The sequence below is a fragment of the Pseudonaja textilis genome, chromosome Z (genome assembly GCF_049901715.1).
Source record: "Pseudonaja textilis isolate UNSWEBS1 chromosome Z, rPseTex1.2, whole genome shotgun sequence".
NCBI classification, from domain to species: domain Eukaryota; kingdom Metazoa; phylum Chordata; class Lepidosauria; order Squamata; family Elapidae; genus Pseudonaja; species Pseudonaja textilis.
Genome location: NC_142008.1, coordinates 93,466,162 through 93,486,260, shown reverse-complemented (window position 1 = coordinate 93,486,260; position 20,099 = coordinate 93,466,162). Strand labels below are relative to the sequence as shown.

Sequence of the window (20,099 nt, the reverse complement as noted above, 5' to 3'; positions counted from 1 at the left end):
CACTTGGGTTGATAAACAATAAAAGTAATAAAATGAAAGTAATTCATCTGTTATTAGATAATAGAATCTAGGGAAAGAAGTATTGTCATTCTACAGAAGTATTGTTTTCCTAAAATTGAGGAACAATGGCATCCAGCTGAATAAGGGAGATTTGTTTTTATCCAAGCATAAATGGTTTTGTAGAAAAAGGAAAGAACTTAAGATATATTTTAAATTTTCCCACTACAAGTAGCAGGGGTTCCATGGGGCAGATAAAGGAAAATTAGGAGGTGGCACATTGATTTTTTTGCCCTTCCTCCCCCCGACCCCACCTTGAAATATGTTTTGTTTCTTTTTCACAGTTTTTATTTAGTGAAACTTGTAAGGGAATACTTCTGTTTTCTTGCCATGGAATGAGCTCATTGATTTTTTAAATGTCATTCTTAGAATGCTTTAGAAATTGTTTTATTCTTTTGAGAACACAAAGTTTCTATCTAGAATGTGTCTAGACAATGTCTTTGAACGGAATTCTCCCTCTCTTCCAGCTGATGTGTTATTATCATCTTTCAGATTCCTTGGTTACTTATCCTTTCTAATCCCTATTACAAAGACGGAGGAGAGGTACTTTCATGAAAGCAGGAAGTCATCATAAAGAGTGGACAGTGCAACCTTATATGCTTGCGGGCACCCACCTCAATCACTTTGCAGCTAAGGACAACAAAAGAAGCCTATTGCCAATCTATGAAAACTTCACCGAAAAATTTACAGTCTTTCGAAAAATCAAAATCAAAATTTCAAATTGAATTTGAAAATGAATTATGCACAAATAATGGGCAGGTAATTGCAAATATGTTCAAATGTTGATTGAAATTTGAAACAGAAAAGGAAAAAGTTAAGGATTGCGTAATAAAATGGGCTAAGAACTTTGATTATAACACAGAGATGGATAATTGGGAAAAATATTGATAAATAGGATGTGTTATAATTTAAGAAAGAATTTCTACAAAATGATGTACTATTGATATATGACTCCAGAGAAATTACCTAAGATGTATAAAGGTACTTCTAGCACCTCTTCAAAAGATTTTAAAAATTCATATTGAGAAGAAACCAAACCTCTTTTTATTATAACTTATGGAGAGTACCACCCCATCCAATCCAACATCACTCAAAACTAGGCACACATGCCCCTAACTACTCTATTCCAACCACAACTGGCCTTAAATACAAGCTACTCAATGAGAGAAGCCTTGCAGATAAAATACCTGAATTTCTCCTCTTACTAAATACAGCTAAATTCGACATTATATTTGGCTGTGAAACATGGCTCAACGCATCTCTCCCTGACTCCATTACCACAGTAAGAGACTATCATGTTTACCGATCAGATTGTGAGATCCACAGAGGAGGTGGTGTTGCTATCCCCTATATAAATATATCTATATTTATCCCTATATCTAAAAAACATCCAAGTTACCGAGGAGTTTGCTATTCCTGAGACCATCGTCTGTGAACTGTCTTTAAATATCACATTTTGGTTCTTACTATGTTATAGAGCCACTGATTATGACATTGAACATGCAAACAAGCTAAATTCACTTCTAACATGAGCAGCATCCTGCTCACATGCTTTTATCTTTCTTGGTGACTTCAATCTACCTCATATTAACTGGACCCTTAATGAATGTACAGCTGAACCCACACATGCAACCTTCTACAATGCAGTAACAAATCTGGAACTAGAACAACTAGTAACCAACAACACTAGACTAAACAACTGTCTTGATCTCATCTTCTGCAATAGTTTGAGTTCAATTTATGGAAGACAAGCTCTCGACTATGTATCAGAATGGTCAAACAAATGGCAATTCAAATCTCAACAAATAAATGCTCTGTCCTACATATTGGCAAAAAAAATCAGAAAATAAAATACAAGCTGAATAGTCAAGATCTTGTTGATGATCCAAGCTCTGTAAAGGACCTTGGAATACTCATCTCTAATGATCTAAGTGCTAGAGCCCACTGTAACTACATAGCCAAAAAGGCAGTAAGAGTTGTTAACCTAATCTTACGTAGCTTTTTCTCTGCTAATATTACACTAATAACTAGAGCATACAAAACATTTGCTAGACCAATACTCGAATACAGCTCATCAGTCTGGAACCCACATTACGTATCTGATATTAACACAGTTGAGAATGTCCAGAAATATTTCACAAGAAGAGTTCTCCACTCCTCCACTCATTGCAGAATACCTTATGCCATCAGACTCGAAATTCTAGACCTAGAAAACCTAGAACTACGGCGCTTTTGGTTTGATCTAAGTATAGTACCATGTTTCTCATATAATAAGGCCAGGTCTTATATTTTTTTGAGCCCTGAAAAAATGGCTAGGCCATCTTTTTGGGGTTGACTTAATTCCCCCCCTTGCATCCTCACCTAGAGTGCCCCACGGGCAGCCTCGCCACCAGCCACTCCTAACGGGTGATCATGGCGGAGCGCATAGAGCTCCCTACTCCCACCAAACACCTTTGCTGCAGACCCAAGACCTTTGGCACCCACCGCTATTGCTTTCCCTTCTGCCCATTCCACCACCACATTTGGAGCTGCCGCTTCTGTGTTTGGAGTGCTGCTGCCATTTGGAGTGCTGCCGCCATTTGGAGCACTGCCGCCATGTTTGGAGCTGCCGCTTCCATGTTTGGAGTGCCGCTGCCATTTGGAGTGCCACCACCATTTGGAGCACCGCTGCCATGTTTGGAGCTGCCACTTCCGTGTTTGGAGTGCCGCCGCCATTTGGAGCACCACTGCCACCTTTGGAGCTGCCGCTTCTGTGTTTGGAGTGCCACTGCCATTTGGAGTGCCGCCGCCATTTGGAGCACCGCTGTCATGTTTGGAGCTGCAACTTCCACGTTTGGAGCTGCCGCCGTGTTTGGAGTGGTGGCGGCGCTCCAAATGGCGGTGGTGCTCCAAATAGCAGCAGTGCTCCAAACGCGGAAGCGGCAGCTCCAAATGCGGTGGCAGCTCCAAATGCGGTGGCAGCTCCAAATGTGGACATGGCAACTCCAAACAGTGGCAGTGCTCCAAACAGCAGTGGGGTTCCAAACGCAGAAGCGGCAGCTCCAAACGTGGCGGCAGCTCCAAATGCAGAAGCAGCAGCTCCAAACGGCAGTGGTGCTCCAAACGTGGAAGCAACAGCTCCAAATGCAGTGGCAACTCCAAATGCGGACATGGCAACTCCAAACAGCGGCAGTGCTCCAAACAGCGGTAGGGTTCCAAACGTGGAAGCAGCAGCTCCAAATGTGGCGGCAGCTCCAAATGCAGAAGTGGTAGCTCCAAACAGCAGCAGTGCTCCAAACAGTGGCAGTGCTCCAAACAGCGGCAGCTCCAAACGTGGCGGCAGCTCCAAATGCAGAAGCGGCAGCTCCAAACGGCAGCGGTGCTCCAAACAGCAGTGGTGCTCCAAATGTGGAAGTGGCAGCTCCAAACACAGCGGCAGCATGGGCAGAAGTGAAATCAACAGCGACGCATGCTGAAGGTCTTTGGTCTGCCGCAAAGGTGCTTGGCAGGAATAGGGAGCTCTCCACGCTCTGCCATGATTGTCCATTAGGAGCAGCTGGTGGTGAGGAATTGCTGCCTGCAGGGTGCTCCTAATGGCAAGTCCCCCCACCCTTCCCCCCATTTTGCATGTTTTAAAATAGGCCTAAATTTGGGGGGAGGGGCTTAATTTCATTTTATGCCTAGAAAACCTGCTGGGTCTTCCTATTGGTGGAGGCTGTATTGTTGGAGAAACACGGTAAGTAAAATCATACATTGCAATGTCCTACCTGTCAATGAATACTTCAGCTTCAACCATAACAACACAAGAGCAAACAATAGATAGAAACTCAGGGTTAATCGCACCAAACTTGATTGCAGGAAATACGACTTCAGCAACAGATTGGTCAATGTCTGGAATACTCTACCTGACTCTGTGGTTTCTTCCCCAAACCCCCCAAAACTTTAACCTTAGACTGTCTACTATTGACCTTTCCTAAGAGGTCTGTAGGGGGCATGCATAAGCTCACCAACATGCCTACTGTCCCTGTCCTATTGTTTCTTTTATTTTTTATTTTTCTTATATGTATCCATGTATTCATAACTATGTTTTTACATACCTATTATCTTGTAAGCAATTGACAAAAATAAATAAATAAATAAAAATAAAATAAATTTAAAAGCCTCATGAAAGATTGATTTTATGTAGACTAACTACAGGAAGATTATGTACATGCAACAATGGTGAAATACTGAAACATACATAATGGAAGAAAGGATTGTGAAAATGATAAAAATCGAAAACTGACCTGTTTCATCAGGCTCAAAAAATAATTCCCTTTACAAAATACTTTATGGACTTTTCACTAAAAATAGAAAAAAATAGAAATGACGATTTTGGGATTTGAGCCTTGAAAAAGAATTGGGTTTGAAGGGATTTTTGTAATACTTAAAGAGAGAACAAGAATAATTCAGTTTATAATGGTTGAAAAGAAGCTTGGTTATTCTTCTTTTATCTTTTTCTTTAATGGATTGCTTTTGCACTTTGTTTTTCTCTTTAATTTTATTTATTTTTATATTGACTTTAAAAGAAAAACTCAGTAAAAATAAGCTGTCTGTTTATCATCTATCAAAATCAAAATTTTCAAATTAAGAGATAAATTCCCAGTACCCTCTTTGTTGTCATTACTGGATAATATTCTGCAGGTCCTGCCCTGGACTTATTGAGTATTCAACTTCCCTAATTTAGGGCAGTTTCAGTACATCTGGAATGAGGAAACTGGGGGTAGAAAATTGTCATGATTCCTAAACTTTAATCAGGTTTAAATTTACATTTTTTAAAAAAAAATCCCTCCTTTATTATTTTTACAGATAAGTTAAGGTGATACTCTGTTCTTGTCCTCTTTTCCTTACAATAACAATCCTGTGAAGCGAGTTGAGAAAATGTATGATTGGCCCAAGTCGCCCAGCCGGCTTTCATATCTAAGGAAGAACTGGAATATGATTCAGTTAAAAAAAAATGTTATTCTTATTGACAAGTTTCTCTGAACTTAATGTTTGTTACCTTTATTTTTCAGAAGTTTTTTGAAGAACACAGATACCATTCAAATGGTAATCTTTTAACAGAATTTAAAACCAATCTTTACAATCTCTTATATACAATGTTCCAAAATATAAATGACTATACATGATGCAACTTTCAAATTCTTAGGTTTTCTGCAGTGAATTTTTAATTATGTGAAAGTTTAATCCACAGCAGCTGTGAAGGTGATCCATTCTGATGGTTCCTATAAAATTCTGCTTGTAGAACTCCACATTGGGGTATCTTTATATTTTTAGATCCATTTAACCTGGTTTTGATGGTTTTATTTTTATTTTTTTCCAGCTGGGATAAAAATGGAAATAATATGTTTTGGACATCTGAGAAAAACAAATCCTTGCTAGTATCCAGAGGGAAAAAATTACCTGTCTGACTGTGCTGAAGCTAAACTTATGGTATGGAGAGTTAATTAGCTTCTGCTTTGCTCCAAAGAATGGCCAAGAGCCCGAGGTTTATTTCCAAATCATGACAATCTTCCATCCCAAATCCTTTTAATATATTCTTACCAAGCTGGTATTTCTTTCCACTCTCTTCCCCCAAGTGTAGAAAAATATTAAATTAAACACCAGCTTCAAAAGCACTGGGTGTTGTGCCTTCATGATTGTTCAGAGAGAATCCCTGGGGCTGCATTCTCAGCTGAACTCGAAACTCTGAACTTCCATGACTATTCCTGATTTTTAACTTCTTTTAGTTTAAAGGCCTTCTTCATGCTGAACTGAAATGCTGGAGTGACACCCATCCTGAAGACCAAGCAGCAGAAGACCAAGCTGCTTGAAATATGCTGTTTCTCTTGCTGATTCTTAACCTGCCCGCATTACATTCCCCAAAACATAGTGGGCTTTAAAATCTAAATGATAATGTTCTATTAATATAATCAGCTCCCTCTATCGTGCCTTGGCAATAGCCATTCTGTCAAGTTGTAGTAGAAGGAGCTATGCTAGGACACTCCAACAGGGTCTCTTTTTTCAACTATTTCCAATCCATCTAAGAAACAGCAATTTCTTTAAAAGGACTAATTGTATTCTCCAGGCCCACCCCTTAAAGTAAGCATGCCAAATGTAATTGAACCTTTATGTCGTTTTCCCAGATTCCATCAACCAGTTGCATAGAAAACCAGTTTGACCTATTTTGGGCTCTGTGATTCAATTACATTGCTTAGATAAAGAACTCATGTTTATGTGCATTTCACCCACTGTCAGTTTCCAAAAACAAATTTTGTTTTTCTTTAGATTTGTTTTTCTCACAAGATATAATCCAGTTGCTTGAAAAGTTTTCAGATTTTAATATTAGCACATTATTTTGCAACAAAACAAAACAAACAAACAAATCAAAAAACAAAAAACAGTCAATTCTATTTTAAAGTTCCCATTATGCTCTATGGAGGATCTGATCCAGAAGTGGTATTCAGCAGGTTCTGACCAGTTCTGGAGAACCGGTAGCGGAAATTTTGAGTAGTTCGGAGAACCGGCAAATACTACCTCTGACTGGAGATTTTACAGTATCCTTCCCCTGCCATGCCCACCAAGCCACTCCCACAGAACTGGTAGTAAATTTTTTTTTGAATCCCACCACTGATCTAATCCATTATATAATTTCCTCCAGTTAGGACTTTTTCATGGTGACTAACAGTCAATAAGTGAACCAATTAGGACTAGAAGAACCCATTTTTCCCATCTGAAATACTTCCAAGCAATATTTGATTAACAGGATGACCTGTTTTTCATTTGCCAAGAAATATGAGGAATGGAGCTTCTCCCTATAGGATTTGCTTTCATCTTTGTGACAAAAGTAGCGTTAAACCAACACAATGCAAGTTATGAGCCTTTCAAAGAAGGTTGTAGTTGATCATATTGCTTCAGCAACTTGCTGTGGAAATCTCAGTTGACTGCCTTTTGGGCAATCATAAAACAAAATTCAGCCCCATTGCATCACTGGACATTGTGACAATGACTTTCCTAAATCAATTTAAAAAGGGTATGGGTTCCTTATCATGGTTTAAGTGGACAAATATCTATCTTTTCAACTTTCAGGGTGTAATCGGAAAGTGTTGCACTTTCATTTTGTCCAAACTTTCATAAATTTTATGAACATCTGAGAAATTATATAGGCAACAATATTGTTGGGATATAATGTTCATAAAGAAAATAAGATTGATATCAAGGTTTGCCCAAATCAAATATGTCAACAACTAAGAAACACATTTGAGAGTCAAATTATATTAGCCGAGCCATATGCATCTTAAGCAAAATCACAAAATATTCATGCTTGAATTATTTTGGTGAACAAGAAGAGTTATTAGTAAGATTCAAACTAAAGATGAGAATAAATTGAGAAATGAGATAAGAAGCAAAATGAAAGACATTCAAACTGTTTTATAGGTGACTAAGTTCTAACTTTAGGTGGGCGGCTGATAAGATCATAACAGTGCACCATCACTCCCATCAAGAATAATTTACAGAAATATACTATAATCAATTTGCTCCTTGAAATTCTTACAAAATCATCTGCTTTCTATTTTGATAAGTATTGTATTTTCACATGAGTAATGCCATACTATTTACTAATGATATTTGGCACTCTGTACTATTTTTCAGTTCTTTTATAGCTCGCTTTATTATTTGGGGTCAATACTATAAATAGATACCTGACTAGTGAGTGATAGCAGCTGATAATCTGCTCTGGCAGAGTAAGATTTCCAGATTTGATTCTGCTCCATTGTTAGATAGAAAAATACATTACAAGACAAGAAGGATTAAAGTGGGAACTATATAACTGGGTATACTGTATATGTCATCTAGGTGTAGTGACATTGAAATATCATTCAGGTGTAAATGAAGAATGCAGAATACAGATGCTAATTTGAAACAGTTAGGCGATTCTTGCCTCATTTAGAAATCATGACAATAATGCATAATCCATGTCCTGATCTGATGATTTCATAGCAGGGAAATGAAATAACTTTCAACGGAGCGCAAGTCATTAAAACATCTGTCTTCTGCCTGTTCTATTAGAGCATCAGGAGTAACGCAAGGCTGCTTCTTAATTTTAGAAAGTGACTGGCCCAAAGGTAATTTCAATGGCCAAATTAAAATTGGATTGTTTCTGGCCCAAATCCAGCACCTTACCCATTACATTATGCTGGCCCTCTCATGAAATGTCCAAAACGTGCAAAAAAAAAAAAAAAGGAAAGGAAAGGATAGGAAAGGAAAGGAAAGGAAAGGAAAGGAAAGGAAAGGAAAAAAAAGGTAGAGGGGGGACTTTGAAAGTATGCAATACTTTTAAATGAGGTGGTCATGAGGACTCCTTGCTTCACTCAGGTTGAATTTTACTCCCGGCTTAAATGGCATGAGTCCACATTTTAATTTCAGGAAAATAATGAGGTTGAATCCGGAAAGTTATGTTTCCTCTTGCAGGCAAAAGAGGCTATTATTCATTGCAGCATTTCTGTTTGTTGCCAACTATACTTCACAAACACACACACACACACACACACACACACACACACACACACACACTATCTTCCTATTTTTTTTTTCCCAGGGAGCTGCTGACATATGCAGCGTCTTCTTTGAATCCTATTGCATCTGCCAGCACCTTGCCTTTGGGAATTTAGCTTTGGTTTGAATAATTACAGCATCCTGTATTAGAAGGGGGTGTGGGGAGAACCCCAGAAAAGGAGCTCTGGCAGAACAGGTGACACCCTTTGAAGAAAGTATAAATAGAGATAAGTGGGTAGTGGATCCAGCAGTCTTACTTTACGTCAAGTGGTGCCTCTTGCTTTCAGCTTAGCATTAAAGAACTTCTCTGCCACTATGAGCTGTGGTCCAAGACACACGGTCCTAACAGCTGGGAGAAACAGCAGTGGGAGCGGCAATCTTGGAGTGGGGGTTTCTTCTGTTGGCTCCGGGCGATATACTTCCTGTGGGCTAGGCAATGAAAGAGCTAGTTTCTCTGGACGGAGTCATCTTGGGGGGAGAAACCATTTCTCAACTGGCAGCTGCAGTGGGGCATTTGTTGGTGGTGGACATGCTGGGACAAATGGTAGCTTTGTGGCCGCCGCTCACATGGGGAATTCTGCTGCTAGAAATGGTATGGTAGGTGGTGCTGGTGGTGGCCATGTAGGTGTGGTAGGTGGTATTCCTGGTGGTGTAGTAGGTGGTGCCCATGGTGGCATGGTTGGTGGTGTACCAGCTGCTGTGGTTAATGGCATGGGTGGTGTAGTTGGTGCTCACCATCCTACTATGGTAGGTGGTCCTTGTGGAGTGGTTGGAGCTGTCCCTGCTGGCATGGTAGGTGGCATGGCTCATCCGGGTGTTGTTGGTGGCATGGGTGGTATAGTAACTAATCCTGGAGCAGTTGCAGGATTGATTGGAGAACCTGTTTGTGGAGGTATTTTCTCTAATCTGGATGGGAAGATGACCATGCAGAACCTCAATGATCGCCTGGCCAGCTATCTAGACAAAGTTCGATGTCTGGAAGAGGAAAATGCTGAGTTTGAGAGCCGAATCAGAGAATTTTATGCCAAGCAAGGCCCTTTGTGTGAACCAAAGGACTATGGTCATTACCATCAGCAAATTGAAGATCTTAAAAACCAGGTAGATGCCAGTTATCAATCTTTTTTTTTTCCATAATTTTTACATGCATTTGTTTGGGACAATTGCAGATAATAATAATTCCTGCTTAGTTAAAGTTCATAATTCTGTAAACTTATTTTGCTGATTTCTAAAGGTCATTTTATTCTTCTGATCATCATATACGAAATAAGAACCAATTAAATTTTGTTAAACATGTTCTTGCACTCTAAATTCTGTAGTCAGTCTGCTTTCTCAAAATAATGGTGGTAAGGGTTTGGTGATGTTTCCATATTATTCTGTCATTTGGATTCTACAAATGAATGCAGAAATGAATGAGAAAACTTTATTTCAAAGGACTATCAAAGGATTATTTATATTAGGTAGAACTCTAGGTTTATCTTATCTATAGATGCTGCTCCTACTGTATTATGTTGACATGCTGAGCTAGTGAACCTTTTGACAGTTTAAGATTTTTTTGCTAGCTTGGTACAAAGTCATCATGAAATGCAATATCTAATCAATTTTCTACATGGAAGTAATCACCGTGATGAAAAATTAAAGGCATCCCCAAGTTATACAAGTCAACCTTTGGAAGAGGAGAAAATTAGCTATGAATTAACTCCATTTTAGTCACCACTTCCAATTATTTACAAATAAAGGATGAGGATGTAGAGGATCCGCACTCACGAGGTTGCTTGATTATTCTTTTGTGCTTTCAAATAGCAATTTAAATGTAAATGAGCATGTATCCATAACCTAAGCAATGAAGCTTGTGTTAGTTCAATGAACATCTGATATGGATAGCTAAATGTTAATGCTAGAACTTTATATGAAAGGCAAAATCAATATATATATTCAGCAATGCATTTTCCCCCATTTATGCAGCTTATTTGTGCAAGTGTGGAGAATAACAAACTCCTTCTGTGCATTGATAACAGCAAACTGACTGCTGATGATTTCAGATCCAAGTGAGTACTTTTCAATAAATTAAATGCAGATAAACTAAAAAATATTTGTTTTACTGAAAGTGCAGGGATACTTATGGAATTGCCTCCATGCGCATTATAGGTCAAGACTTTTAGAGAAGAATGTCTTTTATTTCAAACAATAAGGCAAGAAGAAGAATCTTGCCATTCTCTATTTTGGGGTGTTGCTTCTGCTTTCTCTAACTTGGAAATGCTTCAGATTTATGGGGCCCAATTTCCAGAATACCTTAGACAATATATTGTTGTGAATTCTGGGAGCTGAAATTCACATACTTTGAGTTTCGTCAGAATTGGTAAAGGCTGCTGTAAGACAAGGAAAAGAAAATGCAGTTCAATATGCCTGGACTAAGAACAAAGTTGGTTCTAGTGGTGTTATAATCAATGAAATATTGTTGAAATATTTGGTAGCTTCTTTTATTTCTATCTTAAGCTTGCCTAATATGAGATATGTTTTCCTATTATATGGTATTTAAAACCTAAGAAATTCTGTTGTACTGAACTGCTTGAATAAAATCTACAAATTTCTCTTGTGCAGGCCTACAAGCCAACCAGCAAAACTTCCATTATTTTCTCTCTCTCTCTTATGGCTCAGGTATGAGACGGAATGCTGCCTCCGTCAGAATGTAGAGGCTGATATCAATGGACTACATCAAATCCTGGATCAGCTGACTGCCTGCCGATCTGATCTGGATATACAGTGTGAGAACCTGCAAGATGAACTATGCTGCCTAAGGAAAAACCATGAAGAGGTGAGGGTGACCATTTCCCCATTCAACAAAATCTAAATGCATCATGGAAAATAATAATTACTTTATTAGAAAAGTCAATAGACTTCTTCCTAGGTCAGTATGGAAAGCTATAGACCTCTAAGTCAATGTTTCTCAGCCTTGGACTTTTGACAAAAGGGCTGGCTGAGGAATTCTGGGAGTTGAAGTCCATACATTTCAAGTGTCCAAGGTTGAAAAACACAAAGCAGTGTCACTGAAATAAATTCATTCCTCACAAATAACTACCTGATTGCAGCTGCTGCAATTAAGAATTGTATGGAGGTCTACAATTTCATTACCTCTATGCTAGAGGGATAGACAATTTCACTGAGTTCTATTGAGCAAAAATGCCCATATTACAAAGACTAATGATTAAATGAAGTTTGTAAAGGTGAACATTAACTAAAACCTCTGAAATTATTATTTGATCAATTTTGCTAATGCAGACTTGTTAACTAAAGATCTTGCCATTTCACTAATATGGTATATTTGTACACATCAGGCATTGCTATTTAATATCATGATCAGTGTACTTCAAGAATTAGCAACAAGCTACTTGGTGATACCATTGCATTCTTTGCATCTTAAAAATATCTTTATATTACCCCTCCAAAAAAATAAAATGTGCAATATAAAAAATTAGAACAGCCAAAGGTTCATAAATTAATTATTAGATTTTGGAATTCCTGAATGAGATCTTATGATATATGAGCTCAAAAGATCTCCCAGCTGACATTTCTATAATCTCATTTGATATTTGGCAATATGGTCAAATTTTGTGGAGTAGGCAGGACTGGAATAGATTTCTAGCCACTTGTCTATGGCACTGAATAATATCAAATAACTTACAAGATGGGGAGATCCAGATTTTAATTCTTCCTTAGGCATAGGAGCCAGCTGTGAGATCTTGGGCTAGTCATACTTTTTCAGCTCTGATTAAAATAATAAAAATAATAATTTACCAATGTTCACCCTGCAGTGGACTGATTTGGAAGATGACGATAATGATAATTTATTAATATACATAGACATACACAGTTACAGTGCAGATATATTAGTAAAAATAGGAAATGCTGGGAAAATAATAAAATAGCACTATTAAAGTGAAGTTATAGTTTCACTAATTTTGTGCATCCAAAATTCATAGCATTTTATGTATCTTTTCATGCAAGTGATATTTTTCATTTTTTTAAAAAATGCACAATTTGAGTTCTACTGGTTGGGAATATTTGTGTATATGTGTGTTCCAAAACAAAAATGGAGAGATTTGTAGATATTGTTGGACTAATTCCTACCAACTTCAGCCAATTAGTAGAAAGAATAATGGAAATTTCCATGAAGATTCTCAGTCATCCAGATCATGGTTGTCCCAAAGGTGCTTTTTCAAGAGGCAACTGGACTTTCTAGTTTTTCTTTAAAGATGTTTTGCTTCTCATTCAAGAAGCTTCTTCAGCTGGAAGAAGTTTCTTGGATGATAAGTGAAATGGCTTCAAAGAAAAACAGAAAGCCTAACTGCTTCTTGAAAAAGCACCTTTGGGACAATAATGGAAATTGTATTCCAACAACAATCAGAAAGCTACAGGAACACAAGTCTTCCTTAGTTCAAAAGTGGGCCAGCTAGATGCCTTTTCAATTACTGAAGAAAATATTTCCTTTTCAATGAACAGCAACATATATCCCTAGGAAGTTATCTGAAGATTCTTTCTTTCATTGGCATCATCATTGCTATTGACACACTTAAAACTGGGGGACTGCTACAGCCCTAGAAGCAATGCATCTTGCCTCTTTGAAGTTGATTTGCCCTTTATAGTCTCCATCAACTTTGTTTAACCAAGTTGTCAGAAATTTTATTTTGGTTAAGAAGAGTTGAACAGAAAAAGAAAGGTCCAAATGCCAAGCACTTTCTTTTATTTGAGTAGGAAGTTACCTGCCTGAAGAACCAGGCCTCCGGAGATGTCAGTGTGGAAGTGAATGCCTGTCCTGGGCCAGATCTTAAGAAAATCCTGGAGGAGATGAGATGCAAATATGAATCAATGATTGAAGGAAACCGCAAGGAAGTGGAAGCATGGTATGAATCCAAGGTAAGTGAAACATCAGTTTTTCTTAACCTGGAGCATATCTGGTGTGCTCTCACATTCACCAAACATCACGGGAATTGAATCTCAACACTTCTGAGATCATATAAGATAGCATTGTTTTGCAGAATTTTTTTGGATTGGGCTGTAATAATAATTTTTTTGATTACCCTTAGTCTTAATTGGAGAAAGAAGGTTCTGTAAATAACCATGTCCAATCTATGAAAGGCTTCATAGGTCATAACCAGCACTTTGAATTGCACCTGGAAACCATAGTAAATAACAACGATAGAAAAGTAGAGATGTCACAAGTCTTACCAAGATAAACCATATCTTGATAAGATGTAGTTTCTGAGCGGTCTTTAAAGTTAGAAAGCACATTGCAGAAGTCCAAATCAGAGGTGATGAGGACTCCCAGATTGTAAACCAATTCTGTTTGGAAGTTATACCCCATCAAACCAGAAAAATCTCTGGAAATGGTTGATTCCTGAACCCCAAGCCACTATGGTTGCAGCTGAACTTTTTCTTCCCCATCTAAACTCCTACAGCTTCTTAGCACATAGATGATGATGATCGTGACAGATAGATAATAGTCAGTTAGTCAGTGCAAATCTGCTTGGAAATTTTTTTTGTGAAACTTTCTTTGGTAGGATTAACTCAAGAGTTAAATTGTATATATTGCTCAGCTATGTATCTCTTTTAATTGTATGCCCTCCAGATCGAGGAGGTGAATCGTGATGTCTGCACTAGCAGTCAGGAGATTGAAGAAAGCAACAACAAAGTCACTGAATTAAGACGCCAACTACAAGCCCTGGAGATTGAGTATGATGCCCAGTGCAGCCTGGTAAGAGATCAAGAGTTTCTATAGCGTTGGAGGCACTTGGAATAAACTGCAGTGGACAAAGCATTGCTGCATCATGTATAGGCAAAGCCTACTTTATGTTAATCATTTTCTCTCATCCCCAGGTTGTGGGACTTAATCCCCAAGGATTAGGAGAAAAAATGAGACATAAATGCAACAATCCATAAATTATTAAACCATAGCTTCATTTCATTTTTGCTAAAATGGAGAAAGCAGGTAGAGGATGATGAAAGCAGAAATGGGAGATTGTAGATATTATCACAATCAAAGCAGTTACTAAATTGCAGTCATAATGTGATAAAAAAAAGCCCTTTGGGCTCTCTCTGACCCTTAAGAAACAGGTTAAACCTTTCATTCAGTTCATGTTTGCAAACTCTCAGCGTCCCATTAAATCATTTCCTCTGACACTCTCCTTTTTAAATAATTATTGTGTTCTCTTTTATTTGTCAGAGGGACACCCTGGAAGCTTCCCTGGGTGAAACTGAGCTTCGCTATAACAATCACTTGGCTGACCTCCAGGACCGCATCTCCTGTCTAGAGCAGCAGTTGGCAGATCTGCGGTCAGAGATGGAATGCCAGAACCATGACTACACAGAGCTCCTGGACGTCAAATGCCGCTTGGAGAAAGAGATTGCCACCTACCGCGGCTTGCTGGAAGGGGGACAACATGACATTGTGTAAGTGCCATCCAGAAATGATGGTGTTCCCAATAAATCCTTGAATGGAAATTTTAGTTAAAATAAAATAGGAGAGTAATCCAGAATTGTGGAGACTTTGGTGATGCAGGATACAATCTGGGTCAATCACCAGGACCAGATGTCATCTAAGCTTTTAATTCATTCTGGAGCCCATCATCAGGCTCTTATTCACAGATGTATCTTGGGCAGCCCATTTTCTCTTAAACTAATCAGCCTCTTGATTTTTGTGATGTTGAAAGCATTGCTCAGTCTTTGTGAAAGAGCAGAAAATTCTACTAGCAGCTTAGAATTTTCTTTATCATTGATAACCCCTATCTTATCATTATTGCCTTTATTCCCATTCACCAAGGTCACCTGCCTTCCTCCACAGTAATAGGTAACAAAGCTGAACAGACTCTATACAGTTTGAAACTACCATTGGATAGTGTTTAAATTAGAAGAAAATATTGCTTTAACATGGATATGCCTAAGAACCTAATGGATGGGTTTGAGAAAAGAAGAAGGCAGGATCAAGGGAACACAGCAGAAATAGGATGTTGCCAGGGCATGTTTTCAGGTGATTAGAGGCAAGTGGAAAGGCCTCAAGATACTACTGGGAGATGGTCTCTTACAAGATCCATATGACAAGGAAGCTGAAATAGTAAATTGACCTTGAGAAAGGGTCTGGACTAAGATATCTATGAGTCCTTACCATCTATAATGCTGTGATTCTATTTTTGGTTTCTGGCATAAGGGATCCAACAAGAGATGAATGATAAATCTACAGACATTGCTTTGAAACAGGATACTGTATATTTTGCTTCTACTCCTTGGACAAGTGTCCTGACAAAATTCCTCTATGAAAATGAACTTTTCAGTAGGCTGCAAGGCAAATTTTGTAAGCTGAAGTTGTTAGTTGACTATGTTTCTATAGCAAGAAAAAAAGAATGTACTTTGAGATCATCCTTTTTTAGTGGATGCCAAGAAGTTCAGGGAATTCTTGCTTTAACCTTAATCTCTTCAATTAGATTTGAAAACAGTTGATAGCCAAGATGTTGGTTGGGTGTCTGTTGCTGAATATTGGTTTCTAGTGTATGATTTGTTTTTAAGTTAATATCATTTTCTCTCTCCCCCCCTACAGTGGTGGTGGAGGAGTCAATAGAAGCAGCAGTACATCAGGTGCAAGATCCAGTGAAGCTCGGACACCCCACACTTATGTGACCCATTCATGCCATGCAGCCCATTTGCATCACTAGATGTCATGAATATGAGGTCAGAAGCATTTTTTCTTGTCTGAAAAAAGGGTGAAAACATGGTGGGATTTTGTCATCTATGTCATGTGCTGGGACATATGTCTAGGAGCTCCTAGGTCAAGGCCCAAGTAAAATGTCAGAGGGGAAACCTACATCAAGGAAACTTGATGTATAGGTTGTATAAGAATCTAGTTGGAAGTCCAGAACTGGATGCAATAATTCATAACTATAATCTCTGATGCACTTTGCTGAATTAAATAAAACAACATATAGGTATTCCTCAACTTACAACCATTCATTTACAAATGTTCATTGTAACATTTGAAGTTATAATGGCACTGAAAAAGTGACATGAACAATTCTTGTATTTATAACTGTCACAGAATCTGCATAGTCTTAAAAAAAAGGATGCTTAGCAACTAGCATGAATTTATAATGGTTGCAATATTCCACGGTCATATGATTGCCATTACATCCTCCTGATGAACGAAGCTAATAAAGGAAATTGGGTTTGCTTAAAAACCACACAATTCACAAAACAATGCATTGATTTGCTTAGCAATCATGGGAAAAAATATCATAGTTTTGGGTGCAATTCACTGAACAACTATCTTGCTTGGCAATGGAAATTCTGGTTGTGGTTGTAAATTACCCTGTAAACACTAATATTCCCATCTGAAGTCTTTCAGTCAGTTCCAAACTAAAACCTACTTTTCATTTATTTAATGGAAAATAAATTTGAAGACCAGCAAGGAATTAATCATTTAATTTAATTAATTTCTTCATTCACATTTCTGAAGCAGGAAAATTTCCTAGAGCAAGTTGTACACAAGTACAACTAGAGCACCTGCACTCATATTTATTAATTCAGTGTAGACTTGATTCAATTTGCTTGGCATAGATGCAACGACACTTTCTTTTTCAAGTCTAAAGAATGAAATACAGTGAAAAGGGGAAATCTTAAAACATGTGCCAACTATGAACAAGTCTGAAAATTTTATGAAAAATATAAATATATCTTCTTAAAAAATAGCAAGATGGTCTCATAAGAATGACTTAAAATATAGTTGTTAAGCACAAGTGGTTTTTTTTTTAAGATCTCCATCAACTCCAGCTATAACAATAGCAACACTACTGAAAAAGCCCTATGAAAGTGTTCCATAAATACATGGGAAGCAGGAAGCCTATATAGGCCATAAGAAAGAGGGTTGTATGGCGAATGAGATGGCACTCACACACACCTTTTTTTCTCCTTTCTGGGTGTGGTCCACTCTAGCTTTTTGGATATCTTAAAACTCCCACCTGTTTGCAACATTGTTTTTCACTAAATGGAATAACTGATGGAAAATATACTAGCCATTAAAACAATCTCTTCAGTAAATTTCCTGAAACATATCAAGAGCAAGGAACACAATGTTTGAAAACAATTTTCTTTCAGTCCCACAACTTCAACCCAGCCACACCCAGTTGAATCTTCTTGTATGAATGTTGGGAGCTTCCAAAATATACTTAAACTGTTTGAAATTTTCTATTGTTTTGAGCACTTGTATACAATAGCACTGGAATCTCTTTCTTTTTAGTAATTTCATCTTGTTTCTCTTTATCTTCAGACAGCTGCAGGAGAAAGGACAGAGGGTTCCTTGCCCCCAATGAAGCATTCCTGATAGTTCTTCAACCTTCTGTCACTTTACTATCCCGTGGTATTTTCAAAGCGGATGCGAGGGCGTCCACTCCACTATCTCCTGCTGAGTCTTTCCCATTTTTCTGCAACATAGCTTTGTTTTTTACCTAAGAAGTATCAGTGCCGTGGTTGCCTATCTTCTGACCACTGAAAGCAACAAAAATGTCCAAAATAAATCTGCTTTGCTTTTGTTGACATCAAAGGCTTGTGTGTATTAGATGTGTCTTTTCTTATAAAAAGTAAAACATGTTAATAAGGCCAACCATCAAGTCATTTTAAGAAAAGAAAGTAGCCTAAGATTTGTATAGCATATCAGTTCCTTGACTAAGAGTAACAAAAAGATATAAATTGTAATATATTTAGACCTATACAAAATTTTCTTGTAAACATAGAAGAATGCACATATCTATTAATATAGTACAGAATGCCATAGTACAATCAACTGGTTTCCATGCATATAGTCACTGTGTTTCCAGAACTGGGAAACAGGACTTATCTTTCATGCTTCTGCTAGACTGATACTCAAAGAAAATCTTCTAGGCAGAGATTCAATGACATGGCCCTTGATAAACTAGTTTTACTACAGATACTGGAAAGTGAAGAAATATAGCAAGTGCAAAGTGTAATGTATAAATCATGTATATAGCAGAAGAAAGATTCAGGAGTCAGGTTTTTTTCTACTACCCATGCAGTATATGGGGCTAAGAGCTGCTTGTTTTTTGATGGGACAAGAAGTTGAAATCCATTTATTGTTTCTATAGTGGTTCATTCTCAGGCTCTTTGTCCTATCTCACTTTCACACTATTCTGGCTGCAATACTGATCCTGATGCCTGGTGAAAACAGAGTAGCCTGTTAGCTTCCGGTTTCTACAATGTTATCACTTTCTGACTTTTCATCCTTTTTAAAAATTTGGCTAAAAACAAATGTACAATAGCCATATTGGAGTCAGCACCATAGCAGATGCAACAAACCACACTTACATTCCTTCCCTTTTTTTCTTGTTTCACACCACTACCTCCTAACATGTGCAAAGTAATAGATTTTCAGATTTTGTTTAGAACACTAAACACTAAGGAAAGTAAGATTTTGTACTAGCAGCAGGAAAAAGAGCAAATATTTAGTTAGCCATCTGGCGTATGTTCCCTTGGAGATACTGGATCTAAAATTAACCCACCTATATGATATATATTGCTGACTGGGTTTAGTTGTTTGAAAATATCTTTCCATCCAGTTAAGCATGTGGTGCAAACAGGTCTTAATAATTGACTATAATCTTAAATAACTTGATCCCATTGATTTCACTGATTAACTTTGTATCCAATCCATTGACTTATTCAGCTTTTACCTAGAAGAAATTATAAGTGCATTTTCCCAAGCAAGCAGAATGAAGAGAAAGATCTTAGAATTTTTTGAATATGTCTTTAATTGCTTGTTTCCTCACGCCTAGAAATAAAATAAAGCCAGTAACATGACAATAGAAATTAAAACTGGGCTTGCCATAATGTTTTCATGCTTCCATAAATAACAAAAAATATTCAAAAACTGATTTTTAGGGGCAATGTAACTCTCAGTCCCAGTCTTAGGGGATCAACATTCTTAGTTCCTGTTTGGGGATCAATAGTGAAAATATTTTATTGCATGCATTCCTAATTTGTGTTTTGATTCACAAATAGTAATTTCTTGAGAGTATAAATAGTATTATAAATAGTATACTATTACTACAAATAGTAATTTACATTTCTTGAAATCCAGGCTAAAAAATTAGATTACCAATAGATGGCAATAAAGATTTAGAACTTTATGTGACTGATGCCATTTAGTAGTCATCTGCATTTTTGCAATCTAACTATAATAGCCTTAAGGAAAAAGTCTAATTGAATTTTCATGTAGACTCCTACAAAAAATTCAGAAACTGATGATGAAAAAGAATGACATTAATTCAAGAAGGAAGAATAAGAAATTGAGCAAAATCCAAAATAACAAGAGTCATCTTAGTCTAGCTTCTTAACTGTTTATTAAGCCAAGTAACCAAATACAGTTGACCTTTGTTTCTTTAATAGTGAACTCGTGGCTTTTTAAAAAATTGGTTGATGAATAGATGGATGAAATT

At 37.4% G+C, this 20,099-nt stretch overlaps 2 protein-coding genes across 2 annotated transcripts in view; one reads left to right on the top strand and one right to left on the bottom strand.

The window, feature by feature from the left end:
- EIF1 (eukaryotic translation initiation factor 1) overlaps nt 1-20,099 on the bottom strand; it is a 273,258-nt gene that overhangs the window by 155,569 nt on the left and 97,590 nt on the right. The window lies entirely within an intron of this gene.
- On the top strand, nt 8,878-18,242 carry LOC113449408 (keratin, type I cytoskeletal 19-like). Its single transcript, XM_026720499.2, has 8 exons — nt 8,878-9,708; nt 10,573-10,655; nt 11,266-11,422; nt 13,360-13,521; nt 14,234-14,359; nt 14,828-15,054; nt 16,196-16,326; nt 17,918-18,242. The coding sequence occupies exons 1-7, from the start codon at nt 8,926-8,928 to the stop codon at nt 16,308-16,310; spliced, it is 1,653 nt and encodes a 550-aa protein (XP_026576284.2). The 5' UTR covers nt 8,878-8,925; the 3' UTR covers nt 16,311-16,326; nt 17,918-18,242.